General features: G+C 42.0%; 1 protein-coding gene across 1 annotated transcript in view; it reads right to left on the reverse strand.

Moving 5' to 3' along the window:
- The window catches only part of Pappa (pappalysin 1), a 235,547-nt gene that overhangs the window by 178,952 nt on the left and 34,430 nt on the right, over positions 1-22,165 (reverse strand). Inside the window, exon 3 of the mRNA XM_021230122.2 lies at positions 1,602-1,747. Within this exon, the coding sequence (XP_021085781.2) occupies positions 1,602-1,747 (146 nt within the window). The remainder of the gene's footprint in view (positions 1-1,601; positions 1,748-22,165) is intronic.

Raw genomic sequence — 22,165 nt, forward strand, 5'->3', positions numbered from 1 at the left:
GGATTGCAGAATCTGTCCTGCTCAGCACCTATCCATGCCTGTCCTACCACTTTTCCCAGACTGCAGGGTTTCCTGATTTAAGCACTATTGACATTTTGGAGCTCCCAGTTCTTTGTTAGGGCTACTGTAGAAAAATTTGCTTTATTACCACTACTCACTAGAAGCCTGTAGTATGCCTCACCTGTAATGATCAAAACTGACAAGAGTTTCTTATGAACCAGACTTGCCTCAGTTGAGAAGATTTAACTTTTGTATGTATCATTTAGGAAAAAGTTCTGTCTTTCTCCCCATCTCTCTCCCTTCCTCCCTCCCTCTTACTATCTTGCCTCCCCCCTGCCTCTCTCTCTCTCACTCTCTCTCTCTCTCATTCTCTCTCTCTCTTTCTCTCTCTCTCTCACACACATACACACACACACACACACACACACACTAGCTTCATTACCCTAAAAATAATAGAGAACGAAGCCAATGATTTGATTTAGCACAGCTGTCTTCAGCTGAAGTTATAGTACTCTTCATCTTAAAATACCATGGATTAAGAGCAGCTACTCGACTCTGGGTTTACTACAGGCTGACTGTGATGGCCCTGTGATGGGCCTAGAATGCATCCAGCACTGCGACTCTGCTGAGTGCTGGAATTCTCAAGTCAAGAATCTCACTGAGTCACCAGAGCTTACTGTTATACAGGATGAGAGCATTTCATTGAGGGAAAACACTTAAACCCACTTTACTACCTTGCTCAATGGAATATTAGATGCCTATTTTTTAAAAAACCCTCATCTTTATTGAATGTAAATAATCCAGAGAGATACTTTTCTTTTGTGATTTTAGGTGAAAAACAGTAGGACCAGAAGTAATTGTAAATTCCTATAACATGGAAACGTATAGATAGCCTAGAGTATCAAATGAAAAGCAGAGTTGAAAATTGTGCCTATACTATAGATTCAAGTCTATACAAGTAAAAATTGCCTTTACATATTCATGTGTACTGGACAAGAATATGGAAAAATATATAAAAGACTATTTTTTTACTATTCCTAGTTCAAAAATGATTGTGATTTCCAATGTTCAGAGATTAGACCGTACAAACTGATGTGTTACAAATATGCATAATTTAAATGTCAGAAGAGCTCTCTGTGTTGTTAGTGGACAGAACATGGATGAAGAAAAGTACCTATATATTCTCTTTCTGTTGCTTCTTTGGTGTCTTTCAGGATTCCTCAGCCCAGCTGTGCCAGGAAAATGCGGTTAGCAGCCAAGAAGTATGCATGGGTTAGGGAATGGAGGTACAAGAAGAAGGCAGTTTCCAGACACGCAGAAGCCTGAGCTCTGAGGCTTCCCTGCCAATGCACATAACCTTGGATAAACCCACTTGTTCTTTGGCTCTGAGTTTTCCTATCAAGAAAACTATTTCTATCAGAGTATTGCCAGGTCATCAAAAGTAGGGTCAGAGATGGCAGGTTTTCGTGAATTAGACAAATAAATGAGTTATTCCCATTACTATTTCTACCTGCACAGCTATGGTTGTGCCGAAGTCTTCCTCACACTAAAATCCATACTGACTTGCTCTGTATGGTTCTAAAGGAGAATCTAAGACTCACCCAAGTGCATTAGGGCCTCCTTGTCCCAGGGCCAAGTTGCCACTCCCGCCAACTCCTCCTCTGAAGAGTTTGCAAAGAAAATATTGAGGTGTGTTGATCCATCCAATCTAAGAATGTTCTTTAGCTCATTAATGTCCAAGTAGGCTCTGAAACACAAAAGTAACCTTGGCTGTTATCAATGTCCCCCAAATGTAATATTCAAACAGCAGGATCTCCCCCGAAGGATGGGTACCTCTTACACCACAGGATGGGTACCTCTTACACCACTAGACACAGTAGCTAAACTCTTGATAAGCCCCACATCATTGCGTTTCCCTGAAAATGTTATATTATCCCATTTAACTGAAAGGAAATATATTAAGGTTAGCTACCAATAGCTGGGTTCAGTTTTGAATCTAGATGCATCGAGAACCAATACTCATATTTCTAAGAATTATGTCATTTTCACTAAGGTGAGGGCCACATAATAGACGTGTGTAGAACAAGAACACAGAGCATGGGTTTGATAACATGTACTCTGGGCTTGGCCTCTTTCACTATGCGCCTTGGTCATGTACTCAGCTGCTGTAGAAGGTGTTTTTCATTTCTACATTATTCCTTTTACTTTTTTTTTTTTGGTTTTTTGAAATAAGGTTTCTCTGTAGCTTTGGAGCCTGTCCTGGAACTCGCTCTGTAGACCAGGTTGACCTCGAATTTACAGAAATCTATCTGTCTCTGCCTCCCAAGTACTGAGATTAAAGGTGTGTACCACCACTGCCTGGCTTGACATTATTCTTTTAAGGAGGTATCATGACATTTTTTTAAAGATGAGAAATGTGTGGTCTGATGATTTTAAATAGGTCATCCAAAGATGCAGCACTGGGGTTCAAGATTAATGCTGGATAACTTGGAAATGTATTTTCTTTTCACTGGAAGCATCATGCTGCCACCCATCGACCATTCTGCATTCTGTAAAACTCTATTTCATTATCTGTAGACTGAAGATGTCATGCTTGGGGCTGCTGTCATTGAGGTGGTCATACCTTAGAAATAAATTAATTCTTCATGCTACAGTAATCACTCCTTCAATATAGGGAGAAATTTGTTGATTAGGGAGCCAAGCAATGAGAGAGGGAGGAAAGTGTGTGTGTGAGAGAGAAAAAGAATAAAGAAGAACAGGAAACTGAGAGTGAGAGGCAGAGAATAAAGGAGAGAGACAGAGAGAGGAGCTTTGAAGAAGGAGACATGTATTCTATGCGGTCAAGAAATAAGAACCTACCATTGGGTAGACTCCCTCACTAGTGCAGAAACATCATTGATGAGAGGCTGCCTCTGCTTTCTGCTTGGGTTAGTCCCAGGCATACTGTGCTCCTTTTCAATGCCACCCTCGCATGCTTCCCATCAGCCACGCTGCTTTGTAAGTAGCAGACAGTCATTGTTGGTTGAGGTTAGAAATGTGTTCATGCCTTTTTTTTCTGTCTACGCATACCATATACCATGTTCTTAGGGCAACTGAGTATAGAGAAGTTGCCTTGTTCATCTCTCGGAACCTAACTTTCAGCTGAGGTTTGTGTACCCAGTGAGACTCCAGTAAAAACTGATAGAGTTGATTTTAAATTGGGCAATGTGGAAACTAAAATATCTATGTCCTGGTCTCACCTCTAGTGGTTCCTGACTCAGAGGCACCATTTGCCTCAGCTCTCCTCCAATCTGAAACACCATAAATGACAGCTACTACATTCGGGCCACTCCCATCATAGGTCTCCATGAGATCAAATGCCCATGTGTTCTTCAGTTTGATTACTTGTCAGAAGAAAAGACTACTGGGAGAGGAAACACAGGCTCATAGTGGCTAATTCCAGGGATAACATTATAAGCTAACATGCTGATTCAAAATCTTGTAATTGTCTTTTTCTGGGGACTCACATCCAGCTTCTTCTACCAGAGGCCTCATGAAGAGTTCTAATAACTCTGCCATCAAAGATTGGAATGAGGACTGAGAAAGCCAGCATTTATTGAGTACTCGCTGTATGCCAGCATGCCAATTGGAGTGCACATGCCTCAATTCTGGTACTTCGATGTCCAGCATGGGTAAAATGGAATGCCCCCAAGCTACAGCTCCAGGTTTGAATCCAGATCTTTTTAATATCTAGGCATCTGGGCAAGTTACTCACCTTCCTTTATTCAAGTTTCTTTATATAGAGAACAAGAATGACAATGGAACACCATTCCTTGAGTTATTCAGAGGATTAAGGAAGTTAATAATGGAAGCGGAAATGAGTCTGGGTGATGGCCGGCATGGAGTGAGCCCTGGTGCAGAGTTAGCAATTATCATGTATCCTCATCTTACAGATGAAGGGGCAGGGGTGCAGGGGTCACATAACTAATGACAAGGCCAACTTCAATTTTATGCATGTCTAACAATTCCCATTCAGCCTCTCTTTTAAGCTGACCCCAGCCCATGGGGAACAGAAAAAAAAATAACGCAGAGAGGAGAGAATGCAAATGCAGAGGAGGCTAGATATTCTTGGAGCAACTCTTTCCACATGTTTTTCCTAGCTGACTTACCCATTTCCCTCAAAAGATCTCCCAGGCATAGAAGACACACTATTATAGAAAGCTACCTCTGCCCCTGTTCTCTGAGATGAGAAAGTTTCACGAGGGGGAAGACACAGGGGGAAGAAGACATTTTAATTGGTTGTTTATTTGGTGGTAATTGCAGAGCCAATCTTTTCAAGAGGTGGTATTCATCTTAGCCCAAAGCCGAAATGTGGGTTGTTGGATCTACTCCCTGGCTCATATGTGGGGTTTTCTCATTCTTGGGAAGGCTCCATTTCCCAACAGGAGTTAGAATCCAGGGCAACTAGCCAGGCTACTAGCCCCACTGGCCTTTCTCCTCCCTGTCTCCCTTGTTGTGGGGGAATCCACCAAAAGGAAAAAGTAGCTTTGTTACTAAAAGCTTACCCTCTGTCAGCTAAGATCCTCCACCACTGCAGAGCTAAGCTGGGTGCCTCCCAAAGGCAAAGGGGAAACCTTTAAAGACAGTAGTCTGTGTGGGTCTTTATTATCTCCACCCTCTTATCTGTGGAAGATAATGTTCCATCTTTCACCTTCAACAGTAGATGGAAGAGAAGGTACCAGACACAGAAGATTTAGAAGAAAGATTGTAGTGTATGTATATTTAACCTGAATGAAGGAAAATTACTTGATAAGGTCCTTTGACTTTCTGTTTTGCATCTGTGGAAAGACTACCAGTTGTAGTTTGGACATGAAATGCCCCCACAGGCTCAGCTATTTAGGAATTTTTTAGAAGTAGGAGACTAGGTGAACTAGGTTACTGGAAGGTAACACCTGGCCTTGAGTCCTTTTCTCTCTCCCTCTTCTTCCTGTTTTCCATGAGCTAAACAACTCTTGGCCAATACGTGTCCTCACTGCCTGATGTTCTGCCTAAACAGTGGGTGGCCAAGTAACATGGACTGAACCCTCTAACACTGTGAATTACAAAAAATCTTTTTGCCCAAAGCTGTTTCTGACATGCATTTTGGTGACAGTGATATGGAAAAGCAGCTAACATAATTTATTTAAAAAACTTATACCTCCTAGAAAAATCAATCAAATTCTAAACACTGTTTATTAACTTGCATGAAAATACTTCACAGAGATAAGCAGAGGGACCCAAGTTCATGAACAAGTTGCTGTAAGTGTCTGAACCTGCGGCCTCAGACAGGACCATGCTAGCACACACCCAGATGACACAGTTTCTGTCTTTTCCTAGCCTTGTGCTTCCCCACTATTGCAACGAGGCTGGCAGTTCCCTCTCGCTAGTTCTCCCAGCCTCAGCTCCCAGCGTCTCTTCACCATCATCCAGTCTGCTTTTGCCATTTGCAACCTCACCCATGCAAGGTCTCATGGGTTCCCTACCCAGAAACCCCTGTGTGTTTTCCAGTTAGAGCTGCTCCTTAGCTCTCTTTGTTTCTATCTTCAGTCTCATACTGTCCCTTCCTGAATTTTAATCAGGTAAAACTTCCCTCTTTGGGAAGCCTGGCACTCCATCCTGACCACTTCCAACTGCATTTCAGAGATGAGAGAAACCACGTCATATGAGTGTTGAGGAGACTAGGGACACAGTGCTCCATGCACCCATATGGCACTATACTAAGCCCTCAAGGCACTTATTGGTTAGCGTAGGCTACCCGTGTTACATTAGTTGTGATCAACACTCTCAATTCATCATTACTGGCAGCTGAAAATGAGGATACTGACCCTACTTTTAATTCTAATTTTTATCACTCTGTTTTGTGTTTGCTGGTACCAGGAGTGTCAGTCTCATTCATTAGACTGTGGACTTCAAACAGTTACGTCCAAAATCACAATTTCTGTGGCTCTTGGAATCTTCCTCAGAAATACAGAGAGTGACATCACTGATTTGAAACTAATGGGCACCTGTATTTTGAATCACACAGAAACAAACCAGAGTGAACAAGCACAGGGTTCAGTGAAGTCTGAGGTCATATGTCACCAGGAAAGAAAGGACCATGCAGTGGACCTGCCTCTTCCGGTTTATGTACATCTGATCTTGATTTCAGCATCTTCATGGTGGGGAGCAATGTCACCTCTCGCTTCAGGTAGAAATCATTCCCTTCAAGGATGGATAGCTGAGAAAGCTGGCCACGGGAGGCATGGCAGTCCTTCATCTCGCTAATCTGGACACCTCCATGCAGAGCTTGCACTGATGCTGACCCTGATGTTGACCCTCATCTCATCTCGCTACACACAGCCTTCTGTGTGCTCTGTAGCTTAAGGTCTGTGCCTGGTCAATGAGTTTGTGAACTAGATTGCTGCTGTCGAGCTTATGGCCTAAAAGCTAAATGCTCAAGAAGCAGACATGAATTGAAATGGAGAGTCAACAGAAACTTTGCATTTAAGAAATGCTTTCCCAAACAAGTTGAGCACCTTCTACTTCTGATTGCAAATATTTTCATAACCTTATGCTGTACAAAATGAGGGCAACACAGAAAGTACTCGGAATGTTCTCAAGCATATTTGACCACAGTCACAGGCCCCTACTCCTGCCACATCCTCCACTAATAGCACAAGCCATAGCATTTTGGATATGGTAATCTATACTGCAGTGTCCCTATTGAACCTCAGTACCCTCCCCAAATCTGTTTCTCAGCTGTGGTGTCTGTGTTTCTTTTCTTCCTCTACATCTTATGCACCTGGGTTCCACAGTGAAGGTTGTGGGTCCCCTGGAATGTCTGTTTCAGGGGGCCCAGCTCTGATTGCCAAGGCACCCAGACTTTAGCCTTTTGCCAGAACTGCATTTCAAAGCCATGAGTGCAGTTCTGGAGGGAGATCAAAGCTCTCTCAACTCAACTGTCATTAGAATATTTTCTTTATGCATCTCACTTGCTGGTTAGTGCCAACAACATATTTCCTAAATGCACTGGCCTGGGATGGTACAACTCTGTAATAATCTGAATGAGAGAGCTGTCAGGGCTTGTTTTATTGAAAGACAAGCAAAAGGGAACCACATTCAAAGTGCAAAACAACAACAAATGCCTTCCATGGAGTCATGGGAATAAGTCTGGGAAAGACCAAGCTCCTTCGGTGTTAGGAGCTCAGTTCCGTGTGGGAGAAGAGTGGTCAGAGGTATGGCTTGCAGAAAGCCTCATGTGCTCTGATTTTCACTCATATTCCAAAGCGGGTCACCTTCCTCTGTGCACAAGTGAGAATCTGATTCTCCTGTGCTGCTCCCTGGGCCTTTGATGGTACAGGCCGGTCACAGAGGCTGGTGGTGGACATGTGCAGGTGACCTCGATTTGTGGAGCATTTGTCTGAGCTGAGAGTGGGCCAAGCTAAAAACAGTCCTTTTGGCTTAGAAGAAAAGGTAGCGCATGGCTATTTTAAGCCAGAGACATAGGGATTCGAAGCCTTCTTCTGTGCAGTGGCTCTCTGACCCTAAACACGTGCCTCAGTCTCTGACTCTCAAGTTCCTCACCTGTAAAACAGAGATTATAAAATCTGGCATAGACAGGAGCACCTAACATTCAGTATGATGGAGCAACAGAGTGTACCTGAAAGACCAGCCAGTGCATGGAAGGGCTCCCAGATGTATTGCTCTTGTTTGAACTTGCCAGTGGAGGTAAAGGGAACCTGCCTCAGCTCCCACTGCCTGCTGGGCTTGCATCTACCACCGACTCTGACTCCCATCACGTCGGCAGTATGTGCATCCTCCTTCTTCCCACTACGGGTCACCCTGTTTCTCCAGCTCATAGGACAAGGCCCAGTTGTAGCTGGTCGTTTCCAAAGAGCCCCATGGATTCATGAAGCACCATTTCACTTTCAGCCCACAGCACACCATTTGAAAATGATTATCAAACATAAAGATCAAAGCTGAGCAAGGCAAGTCATCAAAGCATGATAAACCTCAGAATGCTTATTGCGTCCATATTCTTGTTCCAAACAACAAGCTTTCTCCAAGCTGTGACCAGTCCTAAAACCTGAATTTTGTACTTTATCCCAAGGGCCCTAATGATCTGGATTTTATTTTCCTGTTCAGTTTCATCATTATAAATGGCTTAAGTTTGCCTCTCTTCTTTAACAAAAGACTCACATACACACAAAGTTCTTGGAGGGTATTAAATTCTTGGAATCTTGAATGTTTTCTTTCTGAAATAATAGCTTTTATATGGAAGTTTGACCCCCTAGGCAAGAAAAATATAACAGCAACAGAGATAATTGAAAAACTGGTTAGTCTTTCATTCATTTATTGAACATGACATTCTTTCATTAACTCCTCAATTTCCTCTCTCCTTTCCTGTCTGCCCTCATTCTTTCTTTATTTCCCAAGTTCTGCCTTCTCTATCCATCATTCATTCTTTCATCTGTCAACATTCATTGAGATACTAACATATGCTGTGGCTAAATTGGTCATAAAAATATAGGAAGAGAAACAATTTACACTATAAAAAGCTAGAGATTTTTATGAATGAAGTATAATAATTAGATGAAAATAATATTAACAAAAACAACATAATGAGATAGTTGATATCATTTAGGGGATTTCCTACCTACTAACCCTGATGATATACTTTCAAAAAGATATACTTTTGAAGTTTAACAAAATGGCTATCTTCTGTGAAGCAACTGTGACCAGGTGAGGTACCACCACTTTCCTTGTGTCCTTCCACTTACAGTGTCATGATGAGTCCATGATAGGTGCAGTGGGATGGGTGTGAATGTTTGGATCAGAAGAGGTGCTGTATTGAATCTTGGATGGGGTACAGTAGGGGGCTAATGAGAACTTTGCATTTTTAAAAACAAATGAGATCAAATTAAGTAGAGATTTATAATCTTCATGAGAAAAGAAAAGCATTCAAAAAGGGGGGAAAGACATCATTGGCTATAATGTCTCTCATATTATAAAAGGTACTACTATATAGTAAGAATTATAATAGTATACAAGACTCTACTTCCATGATGGACTTATTCAGAACTACATAGCTTCTATTTTTCTCATTTGGCTGTTTTGGAAATGACCTTTAGAAACCAGGAACACCTGGTTCTTAACCAGCTCAGCTACACATGTTTGGTTAAGGTGCGTCAAAGTTCAGGACTCAGGTCTATCTCCACCACTTCTGGAAGCCAAGCTGTGCTCCCTCAGCACTCAGGTCCCCTTCATATCAGCATTAATCCACATGGCTACTTAGTTGTAGGAAACTTTAACATAGATAGGGTCAGGTCTGACTTTGTGTACCGTTAAGTGTTGTATGTCCATGACTCAACACTGCTTAGTTGTAGGAAACTTTAACATAGATAGGGTCAGGTCTGACTTTGTGTACCGTTAAGTGTTGTATGTCCATGACTCAACACTGCTTGCAGTAGGTAAATGCACACATACGCCAACAGTCCTCCCCTTAGTCTCTGCTCATTATTAGGCAGTATTTCATTTGCTAGTCCCAGGAGACCAGGGTTTACTAATTTTCAGAGCTGCCTTTAAGACAGGAAGCATCCCTGGCTACAAAAGAAAACACAATACCTTGAAGAGTAATAATATGTTTTAAAAATGCCATTATAGGAAGATGACAATTTGAGTCAGATTACTGCTTTCACAATAGAACCATGGAGATCTAAGACCCACAGCTTTCTCTTCCCACCATCTAACTTCCCTTCTGTAGAACTCAAACCACAGTTGATAAATAGTACAGTTGACCACATTGAAGAAATCTGCATAGCTCACTAATGGCCCTGGGGTTTATCCTTCTCAATGAAATACAATTAAAAAAGACAAATTACATGTGTTTCACAAGTTGTAGTAGCAATGGTGTTTTAGGTACAAGAGGTTATTCGGAGACTTTGACTCTAGTGTTAGCTGTGCTTGCCATATAGCAGATGGAGAGGGTAGCTAAATAACACTGAATTTAGGAAAGATAAATCAAGAATTACATCATCACCAATAATTGTCAATATGGCAGCATCTGGAATTTATTCTGGACCACAGTTCCATATGAATCACATAATCTTAGGCAAATAACAAGTGTATTTTAAGTTAGAACAATGCAATCACAGCAGTAGGTGTAGATCTCTCTGGGTGACCTTTAAGAAACCTAATAACTTCTCCAGATTTTGCCTTTCCTGGGGCTAAAGCAGAGATGGCTGTCACAGGGTCAGGTGACAACAGAGTTCACACTTGGAGAAAGGACACTGGAAAAATGACAGTGTATGTCAAGGTGTTTGAAAATGCTGTTAAGTTGAAATTGAATTTTGAAAAGAGGATGCAACATTTAGGATTTGAGAGGAAATTAAGTAGAAGATATGCACACTTTTCAGGTGTCCCTGTTGGGGTCCAAGGGATGTTACCAGGGTTTTCAACATGTCATCTAAGCATAACTTCCCTCACTGAACACATTGTACCTACCTAGACACAGGAGCTGAGAAATCCTTTGAAAGTAGGAACTGTCTTATTACTCTAGTTAGATCAATGTCCACATATGACTTTATCTTTGCCTTTAAATCCTTCATTTGTACCCTTCATTTCTATCCTATCCTAATCAGACTGTATCTAAGGACCAGAATTTCAATACCTAATTTGAGACTGTCTCAGTCTAACTAAGAGTAGACCTTAAAATTTGTCATTTTATGCACTAAGAACTTCAAGTAAGAGTGAGGAAGTGTCCAAATGTATGCTGGTCACTGTGTTACTGGAAGAATCTAGCTTCCTCCTTCATTGTGTATTGCCAAACCACAGGCAAACTGTGTTTTTCTACATGGGACGTTCTTGGGAAAAGACTTCCCTTACACATCCCTTCCAGCCTCTGTAAAATGCTGAGACACTTCATGCTTCTGCGGTGTTACAGTCACCATTGCCCTCCATGGCCATAAAAATAGTTCAGTAGTCAGAAGTCAAGTTCAAGGCTAAAGGGCTGTGGTTGACTGTCTGAGCTGACAAAGGGCTGGAATCATAAACATTAGCAACTTAAAATGGAGACAGTGTTCTCCCTGCTGTTTTACCAGCAGACCACTAAAACAATCTAGAACACATAAAAGAGAAAGACAGGGAAGCAGAGGGTGCAGGAAAAATGAGAAGGCTGTCCCAAACAGGGACAGGCAAGCTTGTGCAAACAAATCTACAAGGGAATGGCCTCTGTTTACACATTAGTTCACTTGTTTGCTCTTTGCAGAAAGTGAGAGCGGAGGTGTGGAGGTTCCCTCTAAGGTGGTAGGAAATGACCAGCGGTGAGTTTAAAGGATGACGCTGAGCTGCCATCAATTCAGGGAAGTGCCCCACTAAAATGAAATACACTGTTGTCTGTAGGCCCAATCCTTCCTCCCAGCCTCATTGGCTGTGTTTCCTAACTGGAAGGGAATTTGACCAAGTTCTGAGGCTGTCATGAGCTGTCAGTGTCACCAGTGGATGGAGAAGGGAAATGAGAGTACTGAGTGTGCCAAGGTTAGGATGGAAAATCCCCAACAGTCGCCTAGTGTAGTGAGGGCTTGGAAAGGACACCCGGGATTCCTCTCTGTCCAGGGAACTGTAGACGGGAATGCACACTGATTCTAGGAAAGGGGCAAGAGAAGGAGCCCCTCAGATCCTGGCCTATTGGGAAGCTTCCCAGCGTTGGGCTACCTGTGGCCATGAGGTAGCATGCTGGGAATGATTCTGACTACATGAGGGACAACTTTCTGACCTCCAGATCCTTGACTCCATAATATTTAGTGGGCCTCAAACTGGGCCCCAGACAGGCCTTTTTTCTTTGTTAGAATTGTCCAATTATAGCATGTGTCCAATCATATTGTGGCATGCTGCATATCTCTCCAGAAGAGAAATACATTACTATATAGCATAGGGCTTTTATAATTCAAAGACAAAGCCTAAAAAAATGTGGAACACATAGCACCTAAATTAAAGGGCAGGGGTGATGGATTCACAAGTTTCTAACTCTTATCTCAGCCCTGAAGGTCTAGTAAGAGGCTTCAGACTTGAGACGCAGGGGAGATTGTGGCCATCAGAAGATTTCCCAGGGGCAGGGAAAACCCCAAACAACAGCTGCAAAATCATTGCTATCTGCAGGGCTCATGCCATGTCAGGTGCTACTCCAAAAGGTGAGCGATGTGTTGTGGTACTGCATCAAATCTAAACCACCCCATGAAGTAGACTGTCAGTTCCATCACTGATTTCATGGAGGCGGCGACTACACAGAACTATGACTGTTTTAAATGGCTCAGTGAAAGTACACTTTAAATGTGCTTGGTCTCCCAGCCTTGCAGTGGAGGAACTCTGCCGTTTTACATAACTCACTGCTTTGAGCTCACTGCTACCCTCAGGTTTGGGAGCCCTAGATATTAATTGTTAATTCCAGTCTCTCCTGCATTTTCATGATTAAAATGACATATATGGTGTTCTAAGTTGGGAACTCTGACTGAAGCCTTGTTTGACTCAGTGACAAAGCTTGACGAAAACCCACAACTAAAGAAAACTACACCAGGCACACAAACTTCACCTGCTCGTGTTCTATGTGCTTCAACATTAAAGCAGCATGGTCAAAACACATACTGACTTTCAAACTGGCCTGTGCCTCCTCATGACCGCTGTCAGCCTTGCGTGGGATGGTTTGTGAGGCCATATGAGGCTAATACAGCTAGACATTCAGGGTAACTGTCAAATAGACTAGTGTACAAACTCAGTAAGTTTGGTATAAGTGATATGGTCTTTGTAGAACAGCAGTAGTTCTCGGGCTCGTCCTTAGAAGAAAGTATTTTAAGAATGAAAGTAGTCTGAATAAATGCTCAGTCTGTGTACCGCAGTTAGTTCCAGTCCTTGTTGTGAGCTTGTAGGAATGCAGTCTCTGAACTAAGTGCTGACAGGAAGGTAGTGGTGTCTGTGTGTGCATGGAAGCACTGATGAGAACATCTCTGATACCTACTATGCACCAGACTTGAAAGCAAGTGTTTCACACCGGTGACTTTATTTATGTTTTATGACATGCCCAGGATAGCTGTTATCACCCAATGTTAACAGACGAGAAACCCACAACTCTTACTGAACAGTGAGCCAAGGTCAAACAGCTAGTGCAGAGTAGAGCCAAGATTCAAACCCTGGTCAGGCTCCAACACGCATATTTTTCCACTACACCAGCCCTGACTCCTGTTATTGATGTAATGAATATTAGTCACGTTAAATAAACCCTGATTTTCTGATTATAAGATTCCAAGCAATTTCTCTTATAGGATACAGGATTACTGGAAAAGAATGAACAAAGTTACTGAAGAAAGGAAGGAAGAAAGAAAGAAAGACAACAATGCCCCTTTTCATCTGCAAGCTGATTAACTTCCCAGGATACTCTGTGATATTACTTTAAGTGACCCTCATGGCCACATAAATAAAATGTGTGCCATCAGTTAATATTTGTAGATGTGAAAATGGAGACTCAGAGGTTAGGACACTGGCCCAAGATTACACAGCTAAGAAACTGACCAGCCAAGGGCACAATGTGTTTCTTGTCAATTTTTATCTCTTCCTAAGTCATGCTGATTCTTTGACATGTACACTGAGGAACAAAAGACAGAATCTATATGCTTGGAGTTCCAGCTAGACTTAGCCGTTCCTTGCTCTCTGACTCATCTTCCCAAGTAGGGCTTAGTAACCCTACCCACACAATTTGTCCCAGTGAGGTCTTTCCTGTCACTGATAAGCCTGCCCATGCTTTGAATATCTTTTATTCTTGCCACACAATGGAGATTTTTCTAACTTCTCAAAACTACAGTGATTCTTCTCAGAAATCAGGGGAACCTATGGTCTTTGTGTCTCAACTAGAAATAAGCCCTCTACCTTCTTGTTTATCTCTGGAAAATGACTGTAACAAAATGCCATTAAATACAGACTCCTGCACAGACAAGAGAGTCTATCTTGAAACCATGAAACATTCATCTTTGTGCTCTGGCTATTAAAGATATCTTAACAAAATATGAATGATGGGTGAGAAAACCAGTATGTTAAATATAACATTTTCAAGTACCTAACCATCAACTTCTAAGACATTGGGACAACTGGGAGCAGAGGGACTGAAATGGCATGGGAATAGGAAGGGGAAGTCTTGTTATCAGTTGAGCCCTCTACTTCTATTAGGCATGGGCATACCTGCCCTCCTTGATGCTTGAGCTCCTCATGCTCAATAAGAAGAAGCTACAACAAGAGGCCCTCTCCTATGCCTTTGATTCCGTAACAAATATTTCAGCATGAGGGCATCTACAAAGTCAGAAGGAGAGTAGAAGATATTGTAGAGGATTCAAAGAGGTTATTTAAAGACTTGGCTTCTCTTATGAGGTCTCCGGCCATGTTGACTTAACTTTGAAAGCCAACAAAGATCCAGAATGCCTTGTACATTCAGTAATAATAAGAATGAGAAGAAAGCAAAGAAGGGGCAGAGGAGACAGTTTATGCAGTAATATGCGTATTTCAGGATTAAATTTACAGAATTAAAAATCTGGGCATGGCAGTATGTCCTTGTCATCCCATCAATGGGGAAGAAGAGACAAGTGATTCCCTGCATCTCATAGGCAAGCCCATCTAGACTACTTATTGAGTTCCAGGAAAGTGGGAGACTTGTCTCAAAAACAAAAAGTAGATGGCACCTGAAGAATGACACCTGAAGATGTATACTGTCCTTCTCATGCTTGTGTATCTCCACACACATGTGAGTCTACACACATACACCAAAAAAGAATCACATGCACAAATCCACATACTACACATCATACTACACAGACACACACACAAGCACCACATACAACACACTAGTGCATACTCTGTATATACACAACACTACACATGTACACACATTAACACACACCAGATACAAACAACAAAACACACACAGACACACACACACACACACACACACACACACACACACACAAAGAAAACATAGAAACATTTTCCTACTAACCAATAGTGACAAGATGGTTGCTTTGACCCATTTATTCCAGGTAAATAGATATCCATGGAATGCTGGGGTAATTCACCTAATGATGGTATAGTCTGTGAGCTGGGGGTAAGATGAGGAGATTAGAAGTTCCAAAAAAGGGAACTGATAGGTTTGCCAACCGTCATCTCCCAGGGAGACAACTCCAGGACCGAATGTCAGCTGCCTTCCTGGCTTAACTCCACCCTGGGAAGAATGCTTGAGGTTTACTAGCAATGCCTGTGTCTAACTTATCATATAGAAAGGCTACCTATACTTACATAGAATATACAGTCCCACCATGGTACTGTGGGGTCTTCTCTCATAATTGCTGGTCAGTCTTACCAGGTAGGCAGAGCCAAAATGGCAGTGATTGGCCTGGCAAGAATGGAATATGAAGCAAAGATATATTGTTAGAGGAAGCAAAGAATGGAAGTGGTAAGGAAGAAAAAGAGATGAGGAATAAGAATGGGAGAAGGGAGGATAATACTGGATTACAAAGTTCTCTGTGAGAAAAATAGCCAGTGACTCCCTTGATTCACTTTTTGGATAGAAACTATCGGTAGATGGTCTCCTTATTTGCCACGCCTTCCTTTTCCAGTGGTCTTCTTCCCACTGATTCTGCCTGTGCCATATCCTCAGCATAGTTTGGCTTTATCTCTTCTCTGAACACACTGTCTGCTCATCCAGTTGCCACCAGCTGTTCTGTGCCCCCGAGGAAGCAGGCCTCTATGGGATGCATGAGTAAGTCAGGAGAGAAAGACAACATAGATTTTATATCTCTAGTTTACTTCTCTGGTCACAAGGTTGCTTTCTTTTTCTAAAAGCCTATTCATCCAGCCACAGTTTGTAGGTACCATAACTGTCCACTCATCTTATCTTTATAGATGAAAGGGGAAAATCTCTGCTCATTTTTGATAACCCTGGAGTGAAGAGCTAAGGTTGTTTATTTTCTCAAATACTGTACACAGCATTGGAAATAGTTGCCTCAAAGCCGCCCATCCTTCAACCCTCTCAATTATTCTGTTTGAATGTACCATCTGTTTCCTACCAGGACCCTGACTGTTACCTCGCAAGAGAATGGCTATTCCTGGATGCTTGATGAAGTCATGGTTCTTCCAGATATCTGCCTCATTTTTCCTACACAGGATAATTAATTCTCTGTATTTTAAGTCCACATGCCATATGGGATGCTTGTATATGACTTTCCCATGAGGGGGTGTCCTCTGATGATGAGGAACATCTTTATCTGTTGAATAACAAGGAGGCAGACAGAAGATACATCCAACAAATGACTGTTAGACCAAAGAGAAACAGTTCCCATGTGGATCCCAACATGGCTTGAAATAAGACATCAGGAAAACTTTGGACTATCCAGGATTTACTTCAATACAAACAAGGTTACCTTCTGTGTCATGGTTGTAATCTCAGCCTACACATGGTTATCAGTGCCAATTTTCACAACTGTGAAGATGGGAAATCCACTCTCCTGTAAGTTAGGACTTCACTAGAAGGACCATGCCTACTGGCGATGACATCATTTCTTTTCCAAGATGCACTTGGTAGCATTCTGTCCTAGCCATGGCTTGAAAACCACATAGACCATCTCTGTTCTCTTTGGCACAGAGTAGGCCCACATTTGAAGAACAGGTATTATGGCCATGTGGCTCTGGCCATGTGAAAATGCTCTCCTCAAAGCCAAGAGACTTACATTGATTATATTACACAACTCTTCACCCCTCACTATCCCAGCCTCCTTTTTCAACATCCTTAGTATGCTTCCATTATCATTGTGTCTTACTAAGAAAAAAAAGTCAGTGTATCACTGACTACTTTGATGCAGCCATAGAAGCAAAAAGCTGCCTTTCAACTCACTTGAAAACTCACTATCCTATTACTTTTTTATCCTCAAGCTCTGGAGAGAATGGCAAGAAGGTATATCTTGGTGCTGATGAAAGAACCATCAGGGAGATGCTGAGTAGCTTGTTCAGGACGCATGAGTCCTTCTTCCTAGGTATCATCACTAATGAAAGGACTCCAAGCCTTGGGCATTTCCTTTTCTGGGACATTCAGGGATTGTGATCAGCAGTCACTGAGGATGCTATTAAGTCAGATAGTTGATACCATTTTGATGTCCTCTATAGCCCTTTTATTGTAACTAAGTGAATTCCTATAACATATACATTCCTGAGATCATACAGCAAAGGAACCAAAGCTTTAAGAGTTATACTCTTTCCAAAGCTCATACTTCTCTGGTAAAGACTGACAATTTTCTAAGATTTATTACTGGAAAATTTTTATTTTCATATAGGAAGAAATGAAGGAAATGCTAAACAAATGGTCTGTATGATGACCCATTGCAGTACAGAAATAAAAAGCTATTACTTGGAAGCTGTGAGACATCTCTGTCACTGCCCTATCATTTGAGAGGCATTTCACTGTCATATCAAGTCAAGATTGCTGCCTGTTGCACAGGTATTAGTCTGTGCCAGATGTGTAATAATCTTCCATTTTGCTATAGATTGAGAATAGTGATTTAAAGCTGGCTTTCATAGTGCCAAAAGGTGTAATAGCTGTTGGAAGGAAAATTCCTCAACAATGTTACCAAGTTGTGAACTCTGTGAGCTACCAGGGTGGCAAGATAATGGCCATGGGTGAGTAACAGTGATATGGATGTTATGGGAACAATCAACTAATTTCTGATTAAACTTAAAGCCAATTCTACAGGATAAAATGCCAGACTGTTACTATAACCCCTGACCAAGCACTCATGGCTGTGGAGCTCACAGGCTATTTTGCTAAACGGACATAGTGTCAAACTGTCCTCAAAGCTATCTTTCTCTACCCTTAGATTTGTGCAGTTCTAGAAAACTCATCAGAGAAATTTATTTGTACATTGGAAGAGACATAACTTAGAAACTCATAATTGGCCAGAGTACAAGTAATTGTCTATGGATGGCTCGGCCACCAATGAGAGATCTGTATCAACATGTCCTCTTGAAAGTTGAGGGATCATTATAGAAGAGAAGGGGACGATCCTAAGACCCAGAAGTCAAGGAAGGCAACAGTGACACCGTCTTCTGAGTGTGACAGAACTGCTACACTAATGAACTTGTAGTTGCTATAGTTGTCTGCATGTGTATGGGATTGAGGGACATGAGCTGTCACCCCTGGCTGAGGGGCCAGTAACAGTTGATTACATTTGGGGGAGGGGAGAGCAAGTTTTCATTAAGGGTATGGCTCTTATTAGATCAACCACATTCCAGTGAATGGCAAAAGAACCATGATTATATGGCCAGCACAAACTGGACTCCATGACTTATATTTTTAAAAAAGAGAGAAAGTTGGGAGATAGTGGGAGATGGATCTGGAAGAAGTTAAGGGGATGAATGGGTGGTGAAAATGTTTAAAATACATTGTATGCAACATGAAATTTTCAAAGAAACAATTATTGCACTAAAATATAGAAAGGAGGAAACTTGGCTCAGCAGATAAGAGTACCTGCTCTTAGAGATGATCTGAGTTCAGTTTCTGGCACCCACAGATGCCCACAGAGTAAGTTATAGGGGATTTGATGCCCTCTTCTGGTCTCTGTAGACACACACACACACACACACACACACACACACACACACTAAATTAAATTGCTTCAATTGCTTCCCTGATTTTTTTTGACTCTTTATTCTTTCTCTCTTTTCTTCTTTTCCCTTCTCTCCCTTCTCCCTCTCATTTATTCAAAGTCACAGAGTGAGTATTTCTCTGAAACCTTCCACAGGTTTTTCTCTGCACCCAGGAGAGCTGATTCAGCCAGAACCCAATGACCTGAGCTTAGTCCTGATGACACAGGGCCTGGTGGGGCTCGCCCTGTGTACACAGTTTTCCCAGCCAGCAAACAAGCAGACCCTGGCTTGAATGGTCACATTGTTGGCACATGGCTGTGCACAGACTTTTGGAGCATGCAGTCTTGTGATGAGAAAAGAGGAGGCCTTTGGAATCTGCTAGTGTTGCCTGTTGATTTTGATCTATCTGGAACCTGAGGCCCCCTTGGTCCCTGGACACTAGTGTCTGACTTTGAAAAGGCCAGCTGCCTTTGGTTCTGACTCAATTATAACCATTAGACTTTGCCCAAAATTTTGTAAAACTAACTTGCCTATCACCTCTGCCTTTTAATGTTACCTACTATTCCTCGGATTTTTAAGATAGTCCCATTCAATAGTTGTATATTTAAAAAGCCTATGTTTGTCTGGTGGTGGTGGCACACGCCTTTAATCCTAGCCTTTGGGAGACAGAGGCAGGCAGATCTCTGTGAGTTTGAGGTCATCCTGGTCTACAGAGCTAGTTCCAGGACAGTGAAGGGCTGTTATTCAGAGAAACCCCATCTTGAAAAACCAAAAACAGACAAACAAAGCCATGAAAAGAAGCTTAGATTTGAGTCCAAGCTTTCCACACATTATCAGGTTGGCTTTAAAAGTATCCCTTCCCCTTTCTGAATCTGAAATTTCTTTACATCAAACAAGGTTGGGGTACCTTCTTACTCAATCCTTAGAAGAAGCTAAATAAAGATCTGTCACCTGAATCAGAAAATGGTTAGTTGAATAGACACATGGCTGACTTTCAGCTATCCTCACTCTTCTTCCTACTGACTCTGCCTTTGAATATAGGTATTTTATGTAAGGCTGGCTTAGTAGAACACTCTACATCAATGAGAGAAAACCTGTGTTTCCTATTTATCTAATGATTTTACTGAATCACGCATATCGCACTCTCTCGATTTCCCATCACTCAAATTAACACTCTAGTTTCCATCTTATCTCCTTCGTCAAGTTCTTCCAGGGCTCCAATATGAGCAGAAATGACCAGATCATACTAGCCATACACAAAATCTCCCTTTGTATGCTGCACAGGTCTGTAGCAAGTGAGGGCCCTTCCCGTAACAGGAGGCTGAGCTGCTTCCAGGCAGGACATTTCCCTCATTTCTCTGCACGTAGGTATTTTGCCTATGCAAGGGAGGCCCTTGCTCTTTTGAGAGAGACAGAGAAGTGTCAGCAGAAAAGCTGCCGAGGTCGGCAAATGTGCTGAAGCCATCAGCAAGTCCAGGGTCCTGTGTGGTGGACAGAATGGAAAAGTTTCCCATGAACCTGAGAAAAACAGGAAGCTGGTTGTTGGCCCTTTCCCTGACTTCCAACTGAAGGTCCCACATGAAATGCAAGTTACCCTTTGGTTTCATGTCACACGCTAGGATTGCAGGTTATAGTCAAAAGCCAGGACAGACTCAAAGAAGTTCTTAGGGAGCAGACTTCCTTTCTTCCTCCTTTTTAGGAATAATACAAGGAAAATCACCTCTTCCTTAAATAGCTTTGTTTCTTTCCCAATTCAGTTTCTGATTACTGTCGAAATTAAGTGTGTGTGTGTGTGTGTGTGTGTTCACAAGCAGAAAACAGAGGATAATGTATAGTCATGTGCTCTGTCACCCTCTACCTTGTTTTCTGACACACTGCCTCTCATTAAACCAGAAGCTTACTGTTTCACTAGGTGTCTGGCTAGAGAGACCCCAGGATTTGCCTGCCTCTGCCCTCTTAGGCAAGGATTACAAACACGTAAGACTGTGTGTGACATCTACATGAGTGCTGGGGATTTGAACTCAGGTCATTCTGTTTTCAAAGCAAGCACACTTGTCCATCAAGCCACTTGTCTAGAACCTTCCTATTCTTTTTGTTGTTACTGAAATAATGCTGTTTTATATATTTAATGTTTAAAACAAGCTGTGATGGGTACAAGCACATGGAAAAGGAGTTAGCACAATGAAAATAACAAACATATCCATTATCTCAGGGAGCTACCTTTTTGCTGTGGCTAGAAAAACTGCAAACTTTTTTTCACATGAATACTAAGTACAGCACATATTTATTATCCATAGTTCTCAAATTGCATGTTTGATTTCTGGAGTTCCTCTGATGTACTTCCCATTCTGCCTGCTTTTGGAGACCTTGGTGATATTCCACCTGTCCTGAAGAACTCTCCAGGATGTATCAAAGGCTCCCGACTCAAGCTTTGCATGCTACTCCTTGGATACAGCTCCCCCTTCCCTTAGATAAATATACCATTGAGAGCTGTCAATGTGCTGGCCACTGACGGAGAGATGGCATAGTCTATGCCTTCTCTCTGACATCTGAAAACTCGAAAAGTCATCACTTTGATTTTGCAGATGCAGGAAGAGCCTCTAAGGGGTTCACAAAGTGAGGAAATGGTAGACCTAGGATCTAAACCCAAGGTGTCTGTCCCTAAGTGACCGTAGATGTACCAGCTCAGTACCCACAGAACTAGCCCAGACCATGGAAGATTTCCATTATCATTTTGTCCAACATGATAGCCACAAACCTACATAGCAAGTAACAAAGAAACTGACTTTTTAAAGTTTTATTTCCATGTGCGTCTATGTTTACGTGTGTGTGTGTGTATGTGGTGTGTGTGTATGTTAGTGTGTGTCTGGTGTGTACGTGTGCGTGTGCGTGTGTGTATGTGTGTGTGTGTCTGGTGTGTATGTGTGTGTGCGTGCTGTGTGTGTATGTGTATGTGTGCTGTGTGTGTGTTGCGTGTTGCTAAACACTGAACCTATAGCTCTGTAGTATATAGGCAAGAGCTACACACCCACCACTCTCTTTATTTTGAGATAAGGTCTTACACATTTGCCTAGGCTGGGGCTGAACTCATTCTGTAGTCCAATCAGTCAGTTGAGATTATAGACTTACATCATCAGGTGCTGCTGGTTTTATTTATTTACCAATAAAGTAAAAGTGATAAATAAAAATGCAAACATAAAATAATAAATACAATTATAAAAACAGTTCTATTTACTTTTAACTGAGTTAAATTTTAATAGTAGCCTGAAACTACTGAATTGGTTGGCACAGATCTAATCAACAGTGCCACATACAGTACACCAACTATTTTCATACCATGCATGGTACCCCATTTAAACCCTGAACTCTCTGAGAGGACAGGATTTTGAGGCCTTCTTCACAGTCAGTAGCAAGCACCCAATAAGTAGTCTAGTAAAGGTATATAGTCTCTTTGGTAGCCTTAATGTTAGAACTGTCTTGGTCATAGGCCTGCTGCACAAAC

The sequence above is a fragment of the Mesocricetus auratus genome, unplaced genomic scaffold (genome assembly GCF_017639785.1).
Source record: "Mesocricetus auratus isolate SY011 unplaced genomic scaffold, BCM_Maur_2.0 Super-Scaffold_100014, whole genome shotgun sequence".
Taxonomy (NCBI): domain Eukaryota; kingdom Metazoa; phylum Chordata; class Mammalia; order Rodentia; family Cricetidae; genus Mesocricetus; species Mesocricetus auratus.